Below are 24,747 nucleotides of genomic sequence, written 5' to 3' on the forward strand. Positions count from 1 at the left end.
ATTAGAAACTAGACAAATTTGATTTGTGAAATATAGGAGAGGTTCCCAATGAATCTCTTGACTTTATTCTGCCTGGCAAGAGCTAACTATTAGTCTTACAACTGATCAGGCTTTGAATGAATGCTATGCAGTAAAATTCCCCTGTGCTCTTTATCTTTCAGTTTGGTGAAACAAAAGTTGTTTTTTTTAGTTCTTTTGAAAGCAAATAGATTTTTAATAAAAAATATATTAATTTAATATTATATTTAATTCAAGATGGTTAAGAAAACAAATATCTAATCTTTCATGTCCAACATCCGGTAGTCTCTCTTTTTTTCTTGCATATCAGGAAAATCCCAATTGAAGATATTACATCCTATTGGGAAGCATTGACAACTTGGAAAGTTTGGGAAAATGTTGGGAAAATGAGTAATAAAAACCATTATCCACAGTAGCAGTAGCAGACAAAAGAGAAATTTGAAATAAATTCTTTGGCACTTTGAAAATAAAGCAAAGAAAGACAGAAGCCTTCCTTACAATTCTTCCTCTGAGAAATTGCAAGGCAGATTTGGTAGACCATTATACCAAAGCTGAGTAATCCAAGTGTAGATGAAACGACTTATTAAGTTGGGAAAATGACTTTGGCTATCCACTTTAAAGTAATGACTTCAAGGCTGACTTTTCTAAGATTTCTTTTTTTAGAAAAATATGTGGCAAACATAGATATCTGCAAGGGAAGCAAAAGCAAAAGATAAACATTTTTAATAACATCTTAATGGATATTCAGTGCTTGCATCCTCTTTGGTGATGTTGCTGTGAAGAGGTGGAAGTTTGCATTGTAAGACCATATGCATATTTGGTCATTTTGATATCAGCATGGGTTGGTAACAAATGCATTAATATTTATACCCCAAATGAGTCAAAATGGCAGGATGGTTTAGATCACAGATCCCAATCTTTCCAACTTTGTGGAATGGCAGCAGTGGGGGTGGGTGGAAGAGAAGGGGTTAGTTTCACATGAATAGCTCCACGCATGCAGCCCCATTTGCAAAACTTTGTGCATGAGTGTCTGCTGCTCACACAAGAGGAACCACGCATGTTGGCTCATCACTTGCGCGGCCTGGTTTGGAATGGGCTGTGGCCCAGGGGCTGAGAACCTCTGATTTAGACTTTCAAAGAAGAGGAACATACAGTGAAGTTCCAGAATAATTTTCATTGTTCTTTCTGTAAGATGACTGTACATCAGTGTGTAATTCCTTGAGAAGAACTCAACTGAATGCTGTAGTGCTTCCATCAACTAAACAAAGGCATAGGCTTGCATTGTTAATGAAATATGTACAGATGTATATATATGAAAGGCAGCATGTTTCCAGCAATACCTTTAACTATATTTTGTATCTACAATATAATAAAGTATTACTATCTACAAAGATGAATTAAGTTATAGTATTGAGAGTCTAAGTTTTCTCCCTATTCATTTCTTGATCCTATAATACCCCAAATTGTATGGATAAATATTAAGCTCTCCTTTGAGTGATTTCAAATGAAAGCTAATGGAAGATGCTTTTCATCTGTTCCCTTTCTCTTTCTTTTCTTCTCTTAGGTGATTCTCATTCTTACAAAGCTGCATGACTTCAATTTGGGAAGTGTTACTGAAAGCTCACTTTGGAGGTAAGCAGATTACATGGTGTCTTTTCCAGAGTAATAGACAATGAAAGAAGACAAAGGAAAAGTTGTAAGGAACTGAACACATATTGCTTCTTTGCCCTGATGAGCAGTAGAGTTTTTGTTGTTTATAAACCCTGTTGTGACAGTTACCATATATTTGACTACAAGTTCAAATATATTTTGAACTTGTAGTCAAACACAGTTTTGGAACAAACATTCTGTAACTAGTATCTGTAAATTGTCACCATATGAGGGTAATACTGAAGCATGAAAATAATCTGACATACAATAAATGTTCAACGAATGTTAATATCATATTGAAAAAATAATTAGATGAGCCCAAAAAGCTTCTGTAGACCAGATATGCTGTATAGCAAATAATGTACTATAATATAGTAGTCTATTCTATTTCTATCGCTATCCCTCCTCTAAATTAATTTGGCTGCTGCTATTATTGTATATATGTGAGTTCTTTTTTAAAACCCAAAAGTGAATGTGACAGGATTAGAAATGCTAATTAATCATGAAGATAGGTATTTTCTTGTGAAAGCATAAGAAGTTAAGAGCAGCAGGATTCCGTTGCATTACACCAAAGATTGATTTCACTCAGTATTTTGCTGTCATGGTAACATCCATTTACCTAGGAACTTCCCAAGCAGCCAACATTCAGATAAGCAGGGATTAACACCAGGCAAACAATCAAGTAGAAAACTATATCCTAATTAAGAAACTGTGAAAGAGAAAACCCCACTACCACCAAAAGCAGCAGACAAGCTACAGTATATAAACCAGGAGAAAGCTTCCTGCTCACTTGCACTGATATTAGCTAGTTGGTAATGAAATGTCTGCAAGCAAACAACCAAGCTCAGTCAGTACCAAGGATTCCACAGTTTTTGTAATGTGCCCAAATTCTCTTGAAATAAAAGAAGAAGCATGGATTGGATTCTGAAATTTAGAATTTGTCAGACAAGAGTATAAACTACAAGTAGTTCAGGATAAATAAATAAATGTGGAAACCATAACTTTAATTTTCACATCACATTGGTTTCTCCACTCATGTTCTCCTTCTATTTCTTAACTCTCCATTGATTCAGAATCTAAATATATTCAGGATTTCATCATGCCTTTATAGTGAGATTCCTGATCCTTTTTCAATGAGGGCAGAAAGGCTGATTTTAATGTAAGCAGTAAGAGGAAAGAAACAGCCCTCCCATGCCTTCTTGACCAGAAATATTTCCATTCAGGTCTATGAATTTTGTACAAGAACATAGAGAAGGGAAAGAAAGTGAGAGTGACCAGCAGAGTGTGACTACAAGGAACATAATGGGAAGCGTACACTAAATATGTGTTTGGTCCTGGCAGCACAATGGTTAGAATGCAATATTGCACATAACATTGCCCATGGATTGGAGTTTGATTCTGATGAACTCAGTGTTCCATCCATCCAAGGTCTGTAAAATGAGGACCAAGATTGTTGAGGGCAATATGCTAACATTATAAACTACCCAAAGGATCCTGTAAAGTACTATGGGGCAGAATATATGTGTAAGTGCATTGCTATTGGTGAGAAGTCACTTTAATTATATTTAATTTAAACAAAATGGAAATGAAAGAAATGAAGTGTGATTTTTGCAATACCCATTCAGATCTAAAGGCAGACACCAGCTAGCAAAAGTTGAGGTACCCTTTCTTTTCAGAAAATAGGTCAACTGTACCAGCTATTGCAGTGATTAGGAATATTATGGCTATTTGTAATCCAAAATATTTAAAAAGTTATGACTGGCAAAGGAGTGTAAAGAGCTATTGTAATTGTCTCAAATCAAAAGAAGTTTAAGAGGATCTTTAAATAAATCCCTTTGCTAATTAAGTGCAATGAAAGTACATCACTCCTTAGTTTCTATTGATCGATGTCAGCTATGCTTTCTTTCAGCTGTCGTTTATGAAGTATTTACAAATATATTCCCTTTATAAATATATTCCAGCCTTCCTCAATCAAGTATTTTCCCAATAGTTTGGATTCTTCAAGTTTTAAAACACGGTAATCACTGAAGTAGGTTGTGATAAATACTTTGCTTATATTATATATTGACTGTGGCCAGCAGCAAAGGCCATACTTACATTAGGAAAGTTTTGATATGATAAAAACCAGAGAACCCAAAACCAGGTTGTGAGGAAAGGTGACTAAAGTTTTGTTTTCAAGGAGTCAACATCTATAGCAAACCAAAGTGGTAATACAGTTTCAGTTCTCTGAAACATACCAGATTAAGGCGGGTTAACCAGACGTTTGGCAGCAGTCATGTTGTTAGAAACATGGCAATTAAAAAAGAATTCTGTTTCCATTTTATGAAGGTTTATGGAGTTGAACTTCACTGGGGGTTCCTTTATTAAAATGTGTTCCATTTTTTTGTCCTCTAATTGCTGTATCAATGACCTTTCCATGGGCCAGCAAATTTCTGAAATACTATTTTTTCAGATTTATTATTATTACTATTATTATTATTATCATTATCTGGTTAATCTTTGATGAGATTCGCAGTCTTTGGGGCTGGTTGGTAGCTCAACAGCTCAAGTCCTAACCAAGGACTTAGGAACTGTTAAGATAACGTTGGAGGATATAAGCTGTTCCAGGTAGAATCAGAATGTTCAAGTCTGATAAATTTAAAATTTCCAAATAGCGAGGTAGTTATTGCTCCAACGGCTCCAATTACAATCTGGACAACACACGATTTATTTTTCAACAGTTGCTCAACTTCAATTTGCAAGTCCCGCTACTTTGTGATTTTTTTCTTGCTGTTTATCTTCATTTATCTTGTTAATCCGGGCTACGGTTCAGTCGGCATAAATTTCATTTTTTTCACATTCACCATATTTGTATGGGTTGTGGAGCAAATTTTGTCTGGCCCTTCACCTAAGACCTGTCTGATATGGTTGTACCTGTTCAGCATATCCCTTAGGATCATTAGAGCGGGCACGACCCTCCACCATGACAAGGTAAAGCTCCTCGGAGTGGTTGTTGTTGTTGTTGTTGTTGTTGTTGTTGTTATTATTATTATTATTATACAATTGTATCACAGCGGCCAGTTGTTTCGCTGGATTTGGCATTGGTTACTAGTCGGGCCCCACCCAGGGGCCTAGGACGTCATAACGTATTTTCATAATATGCGTGCAGATCCAAGCAGTGCGCTTTTTGCATTTGACTGATGGTGATTTTGTCAATTTTTAACTGTTTTAAATGTAATTCCAGTGCTTTTGGAATAGCACCCAGTGTGCCAATTACCACTGGAATTACCACTGCTGGTTTGTGCCATAGTCATTGAATTTCAATTTTTAAGTCCTGGTATTTTGTGATTTTTTCATGTTCCTTCTCAGCGACCCTGCTATCACCTGGTATTGCGATGTCTATGATTGTGACCTTAATTTTCTCAACCAGTGTGATGTCTGGTGTATTATGCGCCAGTATTTTGTCGGTTTGTATACGGAAATCCCACAAGATCTTGACCATCTGATTTTCGGTGACTTTTTCAGGCTGATGTTCCCACCAGTTTGTTGCTGTTTTAATATTGTAATTTTTGCACAAATTGCAATGGATCATTTGTGCTACTGAATTGTGCCGCAATTTATAATCAGTCTGCGCGATTTTTTTACAGCAGCTGAGTATGTGATCAACAGTTTCATCAGCTTCTTTGCAAAGTCTGCATTTGGCATCATCAGAGGATTTTTCGATTTTGGCCTTAATGGCATTTGTGCGGATAGCTTGTTCTTGCGCAGCCAGGATTAATGACTCTGTTTCTTTCTTTAATGTACCTGTTGTTAACCATAACCAAGTTTGTTCACTGTCCACTTTATCTTTTATTTTTTCCAGAAATTGGCCATGCACTACTTTGTTCTGCCAAATCTCCATTCTTGATTTTATCACATGTTTTCTGTATTCTTGTTTCGTCTGTTGGGCCTTCAGTAGTTTTTGGTTCTTTACTTCGATTAATAGATGTTCTTGACTTTCTTTTAAATAATCAGCCAGTGCATGTTTTTCTTCTTCAACTGTTTGCTTCACTTGTAATAATCCTCTGCCACCTGATTTTCGGGGCAGGTACAGTCTATCAGTATCACCATGTGGATGTAAACTGTAGTGCATTGTCATTAGTTTCCTGGTTTTTCAGTCCAAAATGTCCAAATCAGCTTGTGTCCAGTTAACTATACCAGCTGTGTATCTTATAACTGGTATTGCCCAGGTATTTATGGCCTTGATTGTATTTCCACCATTCAATTTAGATTTCAAAATTTTCTTAACTCTGTTGGTTAAGAACAGTACTCTCGCCTGACAACAGTTTTTACTTCTCCATGCTTGATGTTATCCAACTGCAGAATGCCTAAGTATTTGTAGGCTTCATTTTCTTTGCATTTAATTAGTTGGCCATTGGGCATTTCAATTCCCTCACATGCAGTGATTTTGCCTCTTTTTATGGATACAATGGTGCATTTTTCCATGCCAAACTGCATTGAAATATCGGTGCTGAATACTTGGACTGTGTTTGTCAATGATTGGATTTCTATTTCTGACTTTCCATAGAGTTTCAAATCATCCATATATAGTAAATGCGAAATTTTTTCAGCTTCTTTGGCTGTTTGGTAGCCTAATTTCATTTTTTTTTAAGATTACTGATAGTGGGATCATTGCGATGATAAAGAGAAGAGGTGAAAGTGAATCACCCTGGAAAATTCCTCGCTTGATATTAACCATTCCGTAGATCTCATTCCCTACTGCCAACTCGGTTCTCCATTGTTTCATCGCCTTTTCAGTAAAGGATGTAATATTTTTGCTAATGCCAGTTGTTTCTAAGCATTTTATGATCCAACTATGTGGCAGTGAGTCAAATGCCTTTTTGTAATCAATCCAGACCATATTCAAGTTCATTTTTCTGTTCTTACAATTTTCTAATATCATTTTATCAATTAGGAGCTGATCTTTTGTGCCCCTGCTCCTTCTTTTGTTGCCTTTTTGCTCTACTGGCAAGATGTTGTTTGTTTCCAAATAATCCATCATGTTATCTGCAATAATGCCTGTGAGCAATTTGAAGGTTGTTGGCAAGCATGTTATTGGTCTGTAGTTTTCAGGTGTTGTTCCTTTAGTTGCATCTTTCTGAATCAAGTATGTTTTTCCAGTTGTCAACCATTCATCAATTTGGCCCTTTTGTAAAATTTCATTCAGTTGCCTGGCCAATATTGCATGTAAACTGGTCAGATATTTGAGCCAGAAACCATGTAATTGGTCCTTTCCAGGTGATGTCCAATTCTTTACCTTTTTAACTCGATTTTTGACCATCACAGTTGTTATTTCTAATACTTGCATTTGTTTGTTGCCAATGCTTTTCTCAAAGTCATGTATCCACTTTGCTTCCTTGTTGTAGTCCTTTGCATTTTCCCACAATTTTTTCCAGAATTCAACTGTGGCTTGTTTTTCTGGTTTTTCACTTTTGGTGTCACCATTCAAATTAAGACTTTGATAAAAACGCCGTTGGTCTGATCGAAATTGCTGATTTTGTTTATATTGGATGATTCGTGCCTCATATCTTTCAATTTTTCTAGCTGTTGCTGTTATCTGCTGTTTTACAATCTCTACAGCTTCATTGATGTTTCTTGTATCCAATCTATATCTTCTGATTAGCCGATCTATGATTTTTTTGTTTTTGAGCCGTTGCTCATGCATGTTCTTTAAGTTACTAGCATCTGCCCTTAATTTTTTGACTTTTTGTTCTAATCGGATTTTCCACTTTGGCTTTGATGCTTTTTCTGTTGTGTGACTAGGTACTTTGATTTTAATGCCTAGTTCATTAGTGACTATTACAGCTGTGCTGTACATTAACTGGTTTGTTTCCAAGATGGATCCCGATTCAATTGTTGAAAACACTGCATTAACCATTTTCATGATAGGGGCCAAAATTTTCTTAGGCACAGTTTTTAGTGATGGTAAACGTTGCCTTTCCTCATTAAGCAGAAAATGCTCCATGATCTTATCCTTCAATTCTTTTTGTTTTTGAGTTAGTTCATCAGTTGGTTCAGTGATAACTGGTTCTAGTGGTGGTGATGTTATTTCCTCCCCGAGAGCTTCTTCTGGGAGTTCTACTATAATGTCTTTAGTTGTGTCTTTTTTTTTTTTAATATTAAATTTTTTTTAAATTTTAATTTAAAACAAGTACAACATCTTTCTTTACATGCTATAGAAAGTGTATCAGTCGGTCACAAATAAACTTTCGTACATCTCCACAGTCAACAAACATAACTCATGTTAACTCAGGCATTTTAACTCAGATATTCATACATATCACCATCATCATAAATCCATTTTCATTTGACTGTAATTATTATTTAAAAATATTGATAATAATAATACTCTTAAACAATACATGCCCACACCAGTGGGAAAAGAAAAAAGAAAAAAAAAAGAAAAAAAAAGAAAAAGACAAAAAGAACAAAAAACAAGGCAGGGAAGAAAAAACAAAAAAAGAAAAAAAATACAGGTATATATTATTAAAAAAAGTATATCAGCTGGTTACAACATGTTTTGGTGCATCTCTTCCATTAATTCATATTAATTCAAATATCTTAACTCAAATGTTTACCATATTGACATCATTATACCTCCACTTTTAGTTAACTACAGTTATTTAAACATCCTTCAACCTTAACTATGCCAAAGAGTTAATCCATAACCACATGCTGACATTTCATTTACTTGTTTGTAAAATCCTCTATTAACATCAAATCCTCATATCCTATTTTAGCTGAACATCCATAATATTTAATACCAAAAATTCCATCTTCCATGCAGTATAATTTATTATCATTCTCCCTTCTTTATGTAGTTATATCATATATCATAACATTTTCCCCATATTAATTAACATTTCACTGTATATATTTTATTTTATTTTTAATAGTGATAATTATTGTAATTAATAACCTTTATATATAGTCCAAAAGTATTTCCAACCTTCCTTTCTCATACCCAATTATTATTTATCATATCAACTCCACATTATATACATTACTATCAATATCAATTATTATTCAGCTATATCTATTACAAATAAGAGTAATTAGATTTAGCTAATTTTAAGTTGCATTCTTCCATCTGTCAGCCTATGTCTCTCCAATAACAAAACCTTCTCAGTCCTATTGCCATTCGTTGAATAGATTTACCAAATGTTTTTATAAGCAAGTCCAAACAGGGATATCTTTGCACCTTTTTGCTCAGGATGTCTCTGATGAAATAATAATGTTGTCCCAGGCTTGTTAAGCTTTTCAAATTGACTTTAATTCTCAAGGGTGGAATTAAGAAATCTGCCAATGATGTTTCATAAAGTGTAGATTCTTTAATACTTCTCATTTCTCCTGCGCTCTGTCTCTTAAAATGAATCTTCTGTATTGCCCCTCTTACCAGAATTGCATTTCTTTCTTCCTCCGAGAGAGACCAGACGTCATTTCTCACATTTTTCATTTGTATTTCAGGAACATTCAAACATTCAACATTCTCACCTTTTCCTTCATATTTTAATGTCAAATAATCCAGTTTTTTTTTCAAATCTTTCATGTGAATCAAACAGCTTTTGAAATGCGGAAAAAAGTATTTGAAATGAGCCCTTGGGAATATAGATCGACGCCATGTTGTGACGCAGTTAGAGACTCTAAGATATTTGCAAGTAAAAACCCGCTGGGAGCTGTGCGATCTTATCTGATCTTAGACCAACACAGCCAAGTAATAAAAGTGTCGGATCGTGAAGGGCCAATTTGTAGTAGGTTAGTTTTACAACCCACTTAGAAAGAATCAGGGGGGAATGTTGAAGAATTCCTTAAAGCGTTTAAGAAATAGGGTAACCACCGGCCATAAATCCATTAAAAAAAAAACAATTCGCCGCTAGATTCTTCTGTTCTTTGGTTTCAATTAGCTTAAACTTTAGTGCGGACCGTCTCTCTTTGAGTAATAAAATCAGCTTACCAGTTGAATCCACTTTCACCATTCTTAGGGGCAACCTGCAGTTTCGGTTAGCATACAGCTAATCCAGAAAGGAGTTGGCAGGAGGGGTTAATTCCAAGCCCCCCAGAGACTTTGCGAACGTCTCTGAGGTCACTGGATCTCCCCTCACCTTTCACTGTCTCTCCGGGACAGCTAGGGTCGGACAACCCATCCAAAATTCCTTCGGAATAGGGGAATTTCAGGAGTAGCCTGAAACTCCGTCTTCTCACTGCTAAGCCCCGCCTTCTCCCTTTAGTTGTGTCTTGAATATCAGTTATTTCCGCTTGTGATATTGTTTTTTGGGTTTTGCAATTTGCCTGAATTTCCTCATGTTCAACTTCACTAAACACTTTATTCCGTATAATAAATCGCCTTTGATCTGCTAGTCGTTGTTCACTAACATTTGAATCTGGATATTGTTGTTTCCATAATTCATACATTCGCTTTAAATAGCCCCTTTTTTTCTGGCTCTGAGTTGTAGTAACAGGCCATTATGGCACGGTTTTCATCTGCGCTATATTTTTGTCATTTTGTTGGCTGATCCACTTGTAGCCCACTTGTCGACGGATGTCCAGGGACCCCAACATCCGCCGCGGCCCTTGTTAACCCGCGCAACGACCGATGCGGTATGGAATTCTTATTTGTTTTTTTCACCATATTGTATGGGTTGGTGGGTTTTTTTTACGGGACCAGATGCCATCCTGACCCCAACCCTCCTCCTTTCTCATCCGGGCTTGGGACCGGCAACGGCAGAGTTGTTGTTGTTGTTGTTGTTGTTGTTGTTGTTATTATTATTATTATTATTATACAACTGTATCACAGCGGCCAGTTGTTTCGCCGGATTTGGCATTGGTTACTAGTCGGGCCCCACCTAGGGGCCTAGGACGTCGTAACGTATTTTCGTAATATGCGTGCAGATCCAAGCAGTGCAGCTTTTTGCATTTGACTGATGGTGATTTTGTCAATTTTTAACTGTTTTAAATGTAATTCCAGTGCTTTTGGAATAGCACCCAGTGTGCCAATTACCACTGGAATTATCACTGCTGGTTTGTGCCATAGTCGTTGAATTTCGATTTTTAAGTCCTGGTATCTTGCGATTTTTTCATGTTCCTTCTCGGCGACCCTGCTATCACCTGGTATTGCGATGTCTATGATTGTGACCATATTTTTCTCAACCAGTGTGATGTCTGGTGTATTATGCGCCAGTATTTTGTCGGTTTGTATACGGAAATCCCACAAGATCTTGACCATCTGATTTTCGGTGACTTTTTCAGGCTGATGTTCCCACCAGTTTGTTGCTGTTTTAATATTATAATTTTTGCACAAATTCCAATGGATCATTTGTGCTACTGAATTGTGCCGCAATTTATAGTCAGTCTGCGCGATTTTTTTACAGCAGCTGAGTATGTGATCAACAGTTTCATCAGCTTCTTTGCAAAGTCTGCATTTGGCATCATCAGAGGATCTTTCGATTTCGGCCTTAATGGCATTTGTGCAGATAGCTTGTTCTTGCGCAGCCAGGATTAGTGACTCTGTTTCTTTCTTTATTGTACCTGTTGTTAACCATAACCAAGTTTGTTCACTGTCCACTTTATCTTTTTTTTCTCCAGAAATTGGCCATGCAGTGCTTTGTTGTGCCAACTCTCCATTCTTGATTTTATCACATCTTTTCTGTATTCTTGTTTCGTCTGTTGGGCCTTCAGTAGATTTTTGTTCTTTACTTCGATTAATAGATGTTCTTGACTTTCTTTTAAATAATCAGCCAGTGCATGTTTTTCTTCTTCAACTGTTTGCTTCACTTGTAATAATCCTCTGCCACCTGATTTTCGGGGCAGGTACAGTCTATCAGTATCACCACGTGGATGTAAACTGTAGTGCATTGTCATTATTTTCCTGGTTTTTCGGTCCAAAAGGTCCAAATCAGCTTGTGTCCAGTTAACTATACCAACTGTGTATCTTATAACTTGTATTGCCCAGGTATTTATGGCCTTGATTGTATTTCCACCATTTAATTTAGATTTCAAAATTTTCCTAACTCTGTTGGTGTACTCTCACCTGACAATAGTTCTTACTTCTCCATGCTTGATGTTATCCAACTGCAGAATGCCTAAGTATTTGTAGGCTTCATTTTCTTTGCATTTAATTAGTTGGCCATTGGGCATTTCAATTCCCTCACATGCAGTGATTTTGCCCCTTTTTATGGATACAGTGGCGCATTTTTCCATGCCAAACTGCATTGAAATATCGGTGCTGAATACTCGGACTGTGTTTGTCAATGATTGGATTTCTATTTCTGACTTTCCATAGAGTTTCAAATCATCCATATATAGTAAATGCGAAATTTTTTCAGCTTCTTTGACTGTTTGGTAGCCTAATTTCATTTTTTTTTAAGATTACTGATAGTGGGATCATTGCGATGATGAAGAGAAGAGGTGAAAGTGAATCACCCTGGAATATTATTATTATTATTATTATTTTGCTGAGAAAGCTCTAGGACTAATAGCTGAGAATTTCCAGCAAATATTAGTTTAGAAATTTTAATGGCACTCGTGATTTATTAATGTATTCCTCTTGCATCTGCTTCTCTTTATTCCTTGGTGGAATTCCTGCTGAATCTGACTGAATTAATAAAAACAAACTGCATATTATAATAGTGTTTTAGCTTGGCCATTATTTAAAAGCTCTTTGCAACTATTCAGTTGTTTTTGTTTTCCTCTTTTTTCTTTTTTCTTTTTCTTTCTAACTGATTTCGCTATGAGAGTCTTTAAAGTCTAGGAAAGCCTAAATTGCCAGAACCGGTTCTTTTTTTGGGAACTGAAACTTATTATTGTATTTTGTGAATCTTCCTGCTAACCTCCCTGTCTAAATGTAACACTGAGAGTGTAGCTATTTGTACATGACCAATTTGCATGAATTGTTACTGTCATTGGGTTTGTAATGTTACATCTGCTTATCCAGGTATACTGTACACATGGCTGCAGGGAGGTTTTGAAAATCTAGGAGTAGAAAAAATGGACAATTTCCTTTCTCTTCACTTCATAATAGAAAACGGAACACTTTTCTTACTCTAAGTGATGTTAATGTCCTGTTCCAATCAGTAATGTAGATTTTGAACCTGGGAATCTATTTAGATTATTCTTTTAAAAAGTACTAAAATATTGTAGTTTCCAGTTGTTTGCCTTGTTACCTCAACTAGAATTTGACTGTTCTTCCCTTTTTGGGTGTGCATGTATGTGTTTGACTTTTGTATCACTGGGAACCATTTGGGAAAGTCTGGACAAATGAGATTTTTGTCCTTATTACCCATTTTTGTAAGAATATGGTATGAAATATGGCATTGACAAGTTCTCTTGATTTGACGTAATATTGTTCTTCAAGTAGCTGCTTCTACATGAGATATTTCTAGCACTTGGGTTTTCTGTTATTTCATATTGAATCTCTTTGGGAAGTCAATATATTTTTGTATCATCCATAGTATGTATGATTTCTTAAAGCCTTGGGACCATCAGAGATAGACAGAAATGTTCTAATGCTATGTATCATAGTTTCATGAGGGGCACGTAATATATGAGTTATGAGTTATGAGTTATGAAAGTTTATTTATATGCCACCCTTTTCCCTGGGGGGACTCAGGGCGGCTTACAACTCAAAGGGGGGGGGAAACAAACATTTAACACGTAAAACAATACATAATTAAAAGCACAACATTCATACCATTCGGGTGGGTTACAGTCTTTAGCCCCAGGCCTGACGGGATAGCCAGATTTTAAGGGCTGTGCGGAAAGTCTGGAGGGTGGTGAGGGTACGAATCTCCACGGGGAGATCATTCCATAGGGTCGGAGCTGCCACCGAGAAGGCTCTCCTCCGCGTAGTTGCCAGTCGGCATTGACCGGCAGATGGAACTCGGAGGAGGCCTAGTCTATGGGATCTAATCGGTCGCGTGGAGGTAATTGGCAGTAGGCGGTCTCTCAAGTGACTCTTGATAGTGTTCCAATTATACATTGAATCTGTGATTTCATTTTCAATGTGGAAGAAAGAGGCAATACGTAGGTAATGGATGACATAATATAGAAGTTTGATTATATTATTTTCTACAAAAAGATCTATAGCAAGGCCAATTAAATATAGTGAAAATCAGTATTGCTTTGTTTCATCTTCAGCAATATATCAGATGGGAGACTGCCCTGAACACAAATGATATCCTACAAAAACAAATTTTAGTTTGGGAGGTTGTAAATTTCTTTCATCAGGGTCCCACCAGAAAGTTCTGTAGATTGGATGCCATTTCATTATTCAAATGAATATGAATAGTATCTGTCTTCCACTGATCTTCCACTGATCTTTTCTGATAAACTAGATCAAAGTAACAGGAAATCAACTCACAGGTACACCCAGTGACGTGCGGTGACGGTTACCGTTGGTGAGGCAAGACTGCAGCAGCGGCGAGAAGCAACGTCCCCGGCACTGTGTCCGACAGGCGTCTCGCATTTATGGTGGACATAAACGTGAGACACCTGTCAACCACCATCGCACTCCACCGCCTTGCCCCCCGCCTCCTCCGATGAACAATCCTGCTGGACTCACCGCTCTTCTCCTCCTCCTCCTCCTCCTCCTCCTCGGTTTGCCTTCCAGGTGTCCTGGCTCCATCTGAGATGCTTCTCGCCGCTGTCGCATTCCACCGCCTTGCCCCCCCGCCTCCTCCGACAAACAATCCTGCTGCCCCAGCCTGCAGCCCACCCATCCCCGCCCGACCTGCTCCCTGCCTGGACTCACTGCTCTCCTCCTCCCCACTCGATGCTGGGCTTTAAAGGGGTCTCCCCTCCCCAGCCAGCCAGCCCACCCAGCCAATTCCTCCCCCCACCACCACTGTGTCCAACAGGCCAGGTGTCTCGTGTTTATGGCGGACATAAATGTGAGACGCCTGGCCTGTTGAAACACAGCGGCGAGAACGTCCCTGCCGCTTCCGTGCTCCGCCGCCTCGCCCCCCTGCCTCCTCCGACCCCACCGCTGTGAAGAAAGAAAAAAAAACACACACAAACCTCACAATAAAAAATTAATTTTTTTATTAAATTACAAATTACAAATTAAATTACAATAAATTTGAATCCCCCCCTCCCTCCGTCCGATCCACCTTTTCCAGCTGTGGAAACTCTCTCAACTCTCCTCTTGTTCGCCCAACGTAAGCGTGCTAACGTAAGCTCTTAAGGCATGATTCGCGGCTCCCCGATCAGGAGGCGGGAGAATCAGTGCCTCTTTTGCATATGAAAGTTTTCGCTTGTTGGCACTTCCGGGGAGGGGCCTGTCGCCGTCGGTAGCTTAACAGAGCTGCCCCCAGAGTTCTGGTTCGTTATCTACTCAATATCAAGAAGATAACTCTTTTTTCAGACAAGAAAAAAGCAGTGAGGAATCTCAGCTGGTAAGAATCTTCTTTGAAGTTCACAGTTTGTTTCTTTTTGGGCTGTGGATGGAGGGGGAGGATCAACCCAAAGCTGAGTCATTCAACTCCGACCTGAACTTCTCAGCTGTTATTCACAGCACAAGACAGGAACCCCTCCCCCTTAGGACAATCTTTAGAAAACAGACTATTGAAAATCAATACGAGCAAAGACCAAACTTGTGAACTTTAAAATTTTTCTCTATCTGAAATACCAGCTTCAATGTTATAAAAATCTCTTTTGTTTAATTGTCTTCAAAATGGCGTTTACAGCTTCTGCATTTGTTATCTCTGGCTTCCTGGTACAGAATCAAAGGAATAACTTCTTATAATCTAATTAGACCTACTCCCTTAAAGCCTTCAAAGACTCTTTGTTGTTGATACAGAGACATTCCAAACATTCCAAACGGACTTTCTCTTTTGAAACCCTCCGTAAAACCCTTTGTAAAAAAAAAAAGGGGGGGGGAGGAATTTCTTTTTCTCCAAACAGCACAGTGGATTAGCAATTTAGAATAAATAATTAAAACCAAAATATAATGGCATCCAAATCAACCTCTGTGAAATTACCTCCGAAAACGTCTCCCATACCTGGCACAAAGTTGCAGCCCCCACCATCTATGCCCCCTAGTGGAGACGTACTAACAAAAGAATTTTTCTTGGAAATGTTCAAAGAATCCAGAGAACAGAACTTAGAAATGTTTAGAGAATCCAGAGAACAGAATCTAGAAATGCTTAGAGAGTTCAAAGATGAAATAAGGAATGAGATGGAAGTTCTATATGACAAATTCGATACTAGGGTCACTAAAATGAATGATAATATGATGGGAATTGTAAATGTGATAACAGAATATATTTCTGGAATGGAAGATAATTTAGAAATTCTCAATGAAGCTAAAACTAACCTGATATCCAAAACTGAAGTGGTGGAACAAAAAATTGATAATGCTGAAAAACAAATTATTATGATACAGTATAAGCAGATGGAACTTGCATTAAGAGTGAGGGGGCTGCGTGAAGAAAAGCAGGAGAACTTAAAGCAAATGTTTTCTGAAGCTTTTGACCGTCTGGTGGGAAAACCGGGATCCAATTTTGATTGGCAGATTGACAAGACTTTTCGTGTTAACTCGTGGGCGGCAAAACAAAGGCAACTTCCCGAGATGTGGTAATATACTTTGTTACAAGAGAATCTAGAAATATGATATTACAAGAGTCTTATAATACTAAGCTTCAAATTGGTGGACAGGATCTGATTGTTTTGAAAGAAATACCACCTCAAATGCTAAGAGCCAGAAGAGATTATGCTTTTCTGGTGGAAGAGCTCAGAAAGCATCAGATACAGTACAGATGGGATGCCCCATTCGGTATTATAGTTACAATGGACAAACAAAGATATCGTCTCAGTTCTGTATAGAAAGCTCGTGATTTCTATCATAAGATTCTGAAGATGGGATACCCTGAATTTTCGGGATATGGTGAAAAACCACAAGATGAACAAGATAAACAGCAAACCACACAACCATCAGATAAAATGTATCATCTCCCTCTCCCGGAAGGGCAAGGAGTCAAGGAAAAAAGATCCAACCGTATGACCACCAGACAAACGGATAAACAAACTACCATGCAACAATCTCAACAATCGTTGGCCACTGATCAAGGAGCTACTGCAACAAGCTCAGAAGCTGTGGGAGGAGCCAAACCAAAGGTGAGACAGGCCTTGCGGGAGGCTCTAAAAAAGCTTCAGGCAACCAAAAATGACAACTAAGATTCTGACATGGAATGTTAACGGACTGAACTCCCCACAGAAAAGAAAGAAAATATTTCATTATCTCAAACAGTTTAAGAATGACATAATTTGTTTGCAAGAAACTCATATCAAATCAACCGATCAAAAATATTTGTTTAACCCCAAACTGGGCCAACATTTTGCGACCTCAGCCATGGAAAAGAAAAACGGCATAGTAGTATACTTAAGAAAAGACATTAAAGCTGAGCTAATTGAAGCAGATCCCTTTGGAAGATATATTGCATTAGATTTAATCTTAGAAGGGAAAAAGACGTTACTTTTGGGAATTTATGCTCCTAACCAACAACAAGATGGATTTTATAGAAATCTCCATGCTAAATTAGTACAGTGGGACTTTGAGTCTTGTATATTAATGGGTGACTGGAATGGCGTGATCGACACCAAAAGAGATAAGAAGACATCTCGCCCGAACACCAAATTCCGAGCTAAGTTACCCAAACCCTTTTTTGACATGCTGGACGACTTTGAATTGCGAGACGCTTGGCGTGAGAGGCATGCAGAAGAATATGACTTTACCTTTTTTTCCCAACAGACATCAATCTCTTTCAAGGATTGATTTTATACTAATTACAAATGATTTACTTTGCAGGGTGAAGAAGACAAAGATTATGGCGAGAGTTCTTTCAGATCATAATCCAGTCTGGATGGAATTGGGAAGGGTAGCCCAGGCAAGAAGGTCCTGGAGGTTGAATGAAAACTTATTTAGATATGAAAAGTATGTTAATGATTGTAAAAAATTGCTATCGGAATATTTTGTTCTCAATATGAATAAGGGTACATCTATGGAATATGTATGGGATGCAAGCAAAGCATATATGAGAGGAGTATTAATGAATATAAACAAAATACATAGACACAAACAAGGGCAAAAACGAAAAGAATAGGAAGAGGAAATTAAAGGGAAAGAGGCAGAATTAACATTGAATCCAGGAGATACAAAGATTAGGGAAACAATTGCTATATTAAAATCTCAGTTTGATATGCTGATCTCTGACCAGGTAGCCACCAGTTTATTATATGCTAAACATAATACTTTCTGCAATGCAAATAAACCTGGTAGGTGGCTGGCTTATCAGATTAGAAAAAAAAGGAAAGCTCGAAATGTATCCAAATTGTGCTACAGAGGGAAGGAAGTGTTTCAACAGGAAGAGATCCAAAAGGTATTTCGGGAATTTTTTACAGAGTTGTATAAAGGGGATAAAATTAAGGACGTAGACATAGACAAATACCTAGATAAAGAGAAAACCCCCCTAGTTAGAGAAGAACATAGGCATAAGCTGAATCAACCAATAACCTCTGGGGAAATTCTGCAGGCAATTAAACAATTAAAGTTAGGGAAAGCACCAGGCACAGATGGTTTAACAGCTGTTTATTATAAAAATTTACAGTTAGAAATGGTAGAACCCCTCAGAGAACTATTCAATAAAATTCAATCGGGAGGGAAAGTGCCCCCTTCGTGGAAGACTGCGTTCATATCGTTGATACCCAAAGAAGACCAAGACCTTACCCAACCAAAAAATTATAGACCTATTTCATTACTCAATGTAGATTATAAAATTTTTACTAAAATATTAGCAAATAGGCTAATGGTGGTAATTCAACAATTGATACATACCGATCAAACTGGTTTTATACAGGGCAGACAGATGAAGAACAACGTTAGATTAATTATTAACGCTTTAGAATACCTGGGAAAGAACAATCAAATCCCGGCCGCATTCATATTTTTGGATGCGGAGAAAGCCTTTGATCGAGTTAATTGGCAATTCCTGCTGAAGACATTGCAAAAAATGCAGATAGGAGATGGCTTTTTACGGTCAATTGGTGCAATATATCAGCAGCAAACAGCCCAGATCATTGTCAATGGAAGTCTGACAGACTCCTTTCAAATTGAAAAAGGTACAAGACAGGGCTGTCCTCTGTCCCCATTATTGTTTATTATAACTTTGGAAATACTGTTGAATAAGATACGGGGCTTGGGCAGTCTAAAAGGGATTAAAATTAGACAGCAAGAATATAGAGTCCGTGCATTTGCGGATGATCTGGTCATAATATTGGAACAACCGCAGGAATCTAGTAGGGTATTATTGAACACGATCAATCAATATGGTCAAGTCTCGGGATTTAAAATAAATCTAGGAAAAACCAAAATATTAGCTATAAATATGACTATCAAACAGAAGGAAGAACTGGGGGCGATGCTAAGATGTGAGGTAGTTAAAAAGTTAAATATCTTGGAGTTAATATTTTAATCTCAAATGGGAAATTATATAAGCATAATTATGAACCACTTTGGCATAGTATACAGTTGGAGTTGAAAAGGTGGGAAAAATTGCATTTGTCCTTGCTGGGTAGAATAGCGGCAGTAAAAATGAACATTTTACCAAAATTTTTATTTCTTTTTCAAATGTTACCAATACTTAAAAGAGATGCGAATCTTTCAGAATGGCAGAAGGGTATCAACAAATTTGTGTGGGCAGGAAAGAAGCCAAGGGTAAAGATGAAAATAATGCAAGATGCACGTGAAAGAGGAGGATTGAAATTACCTAACTTAAAATTATACTACGATGCAGTGGCATTATCTGCAATTAGTGACTGGACTCATCTAACTAATGACAGAATTTTGAATATCGAGGGATATGACTTGTTATATGGTTGGCATGCTTACCTGTTATTTAACAAAAAAATGGATAAGAAATTTAAAAATCATATCTTAAGAAATGCTTTATTGCAGGTTTGGAAAAAATATCAACATAAATTAAATGATAAATTGCCCATGTGGGCAATTCCTAGACATGCAATTGAAAATATGAACGTAGAACAAAAACACGATAGAACCACCTATAGACAACTTCTTATCTCAGAAAGAGGGGTGATGCAACTAAAATCTTTAGAGGTACTTAAAGAAGAGAAGGTAGTTCAAACGTGGTTTCAGTATGGTCAACTACAGGCTAGGTGGAAAACAGATCAAAAAATTGGCTTTGTAAAAGTTGAGGATAATTTATTTAAACAAATAAGAGATCAAAGCTCAATGCACATAAAGAGGATATATAATGTACTAATACAGATGGATTCTGAAACGGAACTGATTAAGGATTGTATGATAAAATGGGCTCAGAATATCGAGGAACCAATAATGCTTGAAACATGGGAAAGAATCTGGGTAAGAAATGTGAAATTTACACAAGCACAAAACTTGAGAGAAAATTTTTATAAGATGTTTTATAGATGGCACCTAGATCCTAAAAAGCTTGCCTCTATGTATCCAAATGTTCAACCTAAATGTTGGAGATGTGGTTCTTGTGATGCTACATATTTTCATATATGGTGGACATGTCGTAATGTCAAGGCATTTTGGATAAAAATATGGTGGATCCTGCAAAACATTTTCAAAAGAAGGATAAAATTCACCCCCCCCCCAGTTGTTTTTACTGGGTATATGTATTGACTTTACAGCAGCAGAGACTAATTTGGTTCTGTACTTAATAACGGCAGCAAGACTCTTGGTGGCGCAGTATTGGAAGAAGAAAGATTTACCTACAATTCAAGAATGGACTTTGAAAGTTATGAACTTAGCTGAAATGGCCAAAATTTCAGCATATCTCAAAGAACATTCAAACGAGAGATATAAACGAGACTGGAAAAAATGGATTGATTACATAAAAAGTAAATATGGGACTAAGAAACTCCAGATAGCTTATGCTTAGTATCAGTAACAACTTAAATTGTTTAAAATTTGGGTAACAGTAAGAAGCTGAGTTCAATGTAGAGATATTTTAGACTGTGATTGTCCAAAAGTTATACCACGTATGGTCTTTGGGAAGTCGGGGGGAGGGAAGGGAGGTGGGGATTTAGGGGGAGGGGGGAGGGGGGAAATACAATATGTGTTAAATTCCATGATTGCATTTGTATACTGTGGCTTTTCAATGTTAGTGCGAAAATAGAACAAACCGAATATACTGGAAGGTAATAGAAATATACCGAAGGAAAGAGTCGAGTGAAAGAAGAAGGAGGGTGGAGAGGGTGAGAGAGAGGAGGAGGAGAAGGGAGGGAGGGAATGGATTAGAGGGAGTGATAGGGTTAGGGTTAGAAAGAAGGGGAGGGGAAGTAGGCGTAGAGGGGTGTGTAAGAAGGAAGAATGAAAGTTGGAGGGGGTTGAAAGAGGGTGTATGGTGGGCCAAGGTGGTATATTGGGTTTGTATTGTAGAGGGCATTTTTTATATAAGTGAGGGCCGTGTTTATTACTCAATGTTATATGCCCTGATTAAGCACAGTAAATATGTGATTGTATAGAATGAAAACATAATAAAATATATATATTAAAAAAGAAAGAAAGAAAGTTTTCGCTTGTTAACTCCTCCTTAACTTTTAAAAGGCGAACAATTCCTTAGGCAAAAGAGGCCCCAAGTTCTCTGGCCTCCTCCCATAGTTAACACTGAGAGCAGACACCAAGCCACTGTGACTTTGAATCTGGTAGCAACTACCCTGGCTTTAATTATTTAAAAAATATTATTTAAAATTCTTCCTTTTCCCCCAGGAGACTGGTGAGGCCCCGCCTCCCCTGCCTCTAGTGACTGCACGTCCCTGGGTACACCCATCTACACAGAATAGCAATAGCACTTACACTTATATACCACTTCATAGTGCTTTACAGCTCTCTGTAAGGGGTTTACAGAGTTAGCCTATTGACTCCATCAATCTGGATCCTCCTTTTACTGATCTCAGAAAAATAAAAGGGAGAGTCGATCTTGAATGTACATTGTAGTTTCCTTCTGGTCATTTCTACAACTTAGGTGATCTTTTCCTTTTCTATATGCATTTGAGGTGTAGGTTATTGAAAAAAGCATGAATAACCAGCAGTTTGAACCTCTCTTAGATCTTTCACAATTTGTATGATCATGACATTTTCTCAAAATTTCAAGATCTTTTAATATCTGAAGTTCATTTGTATGTGGTAGAAATAGTTCTAATATAGATCAAATATTAACAGAATTTGGATATTGTTTAAGGCCCAGAAATGTACTAAAAACAGAAATGTTTGAAACATAATGGTTAAGTTAATAACCCTGTGATTAACTCAGTAGTGACTTTAAATTCTTTGTGGTGTTGGCCTTTCTTACATAATCACAATTAGATTAACAATCAGAAACAGACTGTTCTGTAATTGCAGTTTGGTTATTTACAAGAGAAAGCAATATGTTAAAAGTACTGTCAAAATCTGTGAAGCAAGACCAAGCTAAATGTACAATTATTGTATTCTTCATTGCCAGACAGTCTGTGGTCAGTTGGTCTTCAACATGGTGCCTGGTTAAGAAGAACTTGTCAAAGTTCTGTCATAAAAGTAGTTACTGATTCATATTCTGTATGCAGTGCCATCCTTCCCAGGGCCATTTTTCATTGGATGATGTAACTCCTTTTCTCCTTCTTGGAGGAAGGCAAGTGAAATACTTGTTAACTCTTATTATTCCTCCAGTTGTCTAATTTTTTTTTAATTTTTAAATACTTTTTGTTGTTTAGATCTTTTATCTTATATCTTGGACTTTTCCCCTTAAGTCAGAAAAAAATAAAGCCCTCTTCATGTTCAATTCCTGTTGAACATGGAGTTCATGGAGATGACCATGTAGTTTTCTTTGCCAACAATATGGGACAGGCATTACCATAGGTATCTACTAACCCTTCTTAACTTTCTATTGTAGCCTACAACTGTGAGATTTTAGCTTTTATCAATCAAGCTCAGCTTGAAGCTGCAAAATTGTTGTCCACAAATAATAATACCATTAACAATTGATTACATGGTTGGTTGCACAGTCAGTCAGATATTATTATGTGCAACAAAATAGGAAATCACAGTTGCTGGTTCTTTAGCTGATGATGGCCTTTATATACATCAATTTCTTCCCAAGAACCTAGAATGTCATAATACATTAGTGTAGTACAGTGCTGGCTAACCTTTTTGTCACTGTGTTCTAAAAGCGTGTGTGTACCTATAATGCAATGCATGAGTGCCCCCTGTACCTGCTCCCCATGCATGTGTGTGCAAAAACCTCATGTGCACCCTGCCCCTGCACATGTGTCCCCATGCTATGTCGCATCCCCACATATGTGCGCATGACCCCCTGCACACATGCACCCCATCCCTGCACACATACATCCTGCCATCATGCATGTGCGCACAACCCCACACATGTGTGCACAACCCCACGCAAGTGTGCATAAACTTGCACATGTGTGCATGATCCCCATACGTGCCCTGCCCCCACGCATGCATATGATCCCCACACATGCACCCTACACCCCATGCATATGCATTTGTCTCCCACATACACCCCATCCCCGCACATGTGCAGCAGAGACCCAAAAACCAGCTAGCCGGTGGGAGGCGCGCATGCATCAGAGGTGATATTCAGCAGGTTTTGACCAGTTCTGGAGAACCAGTAGCAGAAACTTTGAGTAGTTTGGAGAACCAGTAAATACCATCTCTGAATGACCTTCCCCACATCTATTCTCTGCTTCCTGAGTTCCAGCTGATCGGAAGAAAATGGGGATTTTGCAGTAACCTTCCCCTGGAATGGGGAGGGAATGGAGATTTTAAGGTATCCTTCCCCTGCCACGCCCACCACACCATGCCCACCAAGCCATGCCCACAGAACTGGTAGTAAAAAAATTTAAATCCCACTACTGGTGTGCATGTGCAGTGGAGCTGAGCTGGGTTGATGGCTCATGTGCCCGCAGAGAGGCTATAGGTTCACCATCACAGGTGTAGTATATACATGGGTTCAAGCAAAGTAGCCTTTTGTAATTTTGTCAGTGTGCATATTTTCTAAGTGACATTCAAGATTTTTTGGTTTGGCATCCAGTGTTCCCATAACCATGAGAGCCAATATGGCTGGTTTAATGCAATAATCTTTCATTTTTGATTTTCAGATCTTGATATTTTGCGAACTTCTCCAGGTTATTTTTTAAATCTTCTAGTCTATTACCACATCATAACCTTTTTCAACCACAGTTAAATTTGGAGTGTTATTAGCCAAGACTTTTATCAGATTATGTTCTGAAATCCCACTGTATTTTAACCTGCTCATTTTCAAACACTTTTTTCAACTCTCCTCATCAATTTTTCATTACTGGTCACAGTAATTTTGACACTTACAGTATTTCAGTAAATCATTCTGGTGACTGTGTTATATTATTGTTTATAATCAGTTTGTGGCATCTTCTTGCACAAGCTGAATATAGGTTTCCTGCACATTCAGTATGATCCAATTTTTAACTTGCATCAATGCTTGTGCCTGACTTTTATGTATGCTTTTCTTCTTTGACAGTTTGCTTGGCTTAGAGTGTCAATCTAACTATAGACACATAATACCACATTAAACATGTATGTTGCCTCACTGCAAAACGTCTTGATTAGCACCTTATCTTATTTGTCTTTGTTTCAATATCTTTACCTACTTCCTAAAGCCAGAGATGTGCATATCTCACAGTGGAACAAAATTACTCACTGAGAGAAGAATATAAGAACCAGGTACCTTACATATTGTGATTTACAGAGGAAAATTATAGAGATTCTTCACTCCTCCAACATAGATGACCTTAATAATCTATAACTTTAGGAATTACATAGAAAGATGCAATACAAGTAGAAATGTATTTCATAAAATGACAGAGGAATATCATCTGAAGCCCACAATAGGCAGGGGCTATGGGTAATATTTTGTTAAGATGGGAAATAAATCTAGAATTATTGATGAGTATTCTATTGAAAACCTGGTGGAGTATATATAGAAACTGATTTATTTACAACAGTGTTTTTCCAAACTTGGCAACTTTAAGATATATGGACGTTAATTC

General features: G+C 37.6%; 1 protein-coding gene across 1 annotated transcript in view; it reads left to right on the top strand.

Moving 5' to 3' along the window:
* The window catches only part of SORCS3 (sortilin related VPS10 domain containing receptor 3), a 716,202-nt gene that overhangs the window by 255,092 nt on the left and 436,363 nt on the right, over positions 1–24,747 (top strand). Inside the window, exon 2 of the mRNA XM_087725809.1 lies at positions 1,583–1,650. Within this exon, the coding sequence (XP_087581935.1) occupies positions 1,583–1,650 (68 nt within the window). The remainder of the gene's footprint in view (positions 1–1,582; positions 1,651–24,747) is intronic.

The sequence above is a fragment of the Thamnophis sirtalis genome, unplaced genomic scaffold, assembly GCF_051295495.1.
Source record: "Thamnophis sirtalis isolate CommonGarterSnake01/CBP01778 unplaced genomic scaffold, rThaSir2_p1.2 scaffold_11, whole genome shotgun sequence".
Taxonomy (NCBI): domain Eukaryota; kingdom Metazoa; phylum Chordata; class Lepidosauria; order Squamata; family Natricidae; genus Thamnophis; species Thamnophis sirtalis.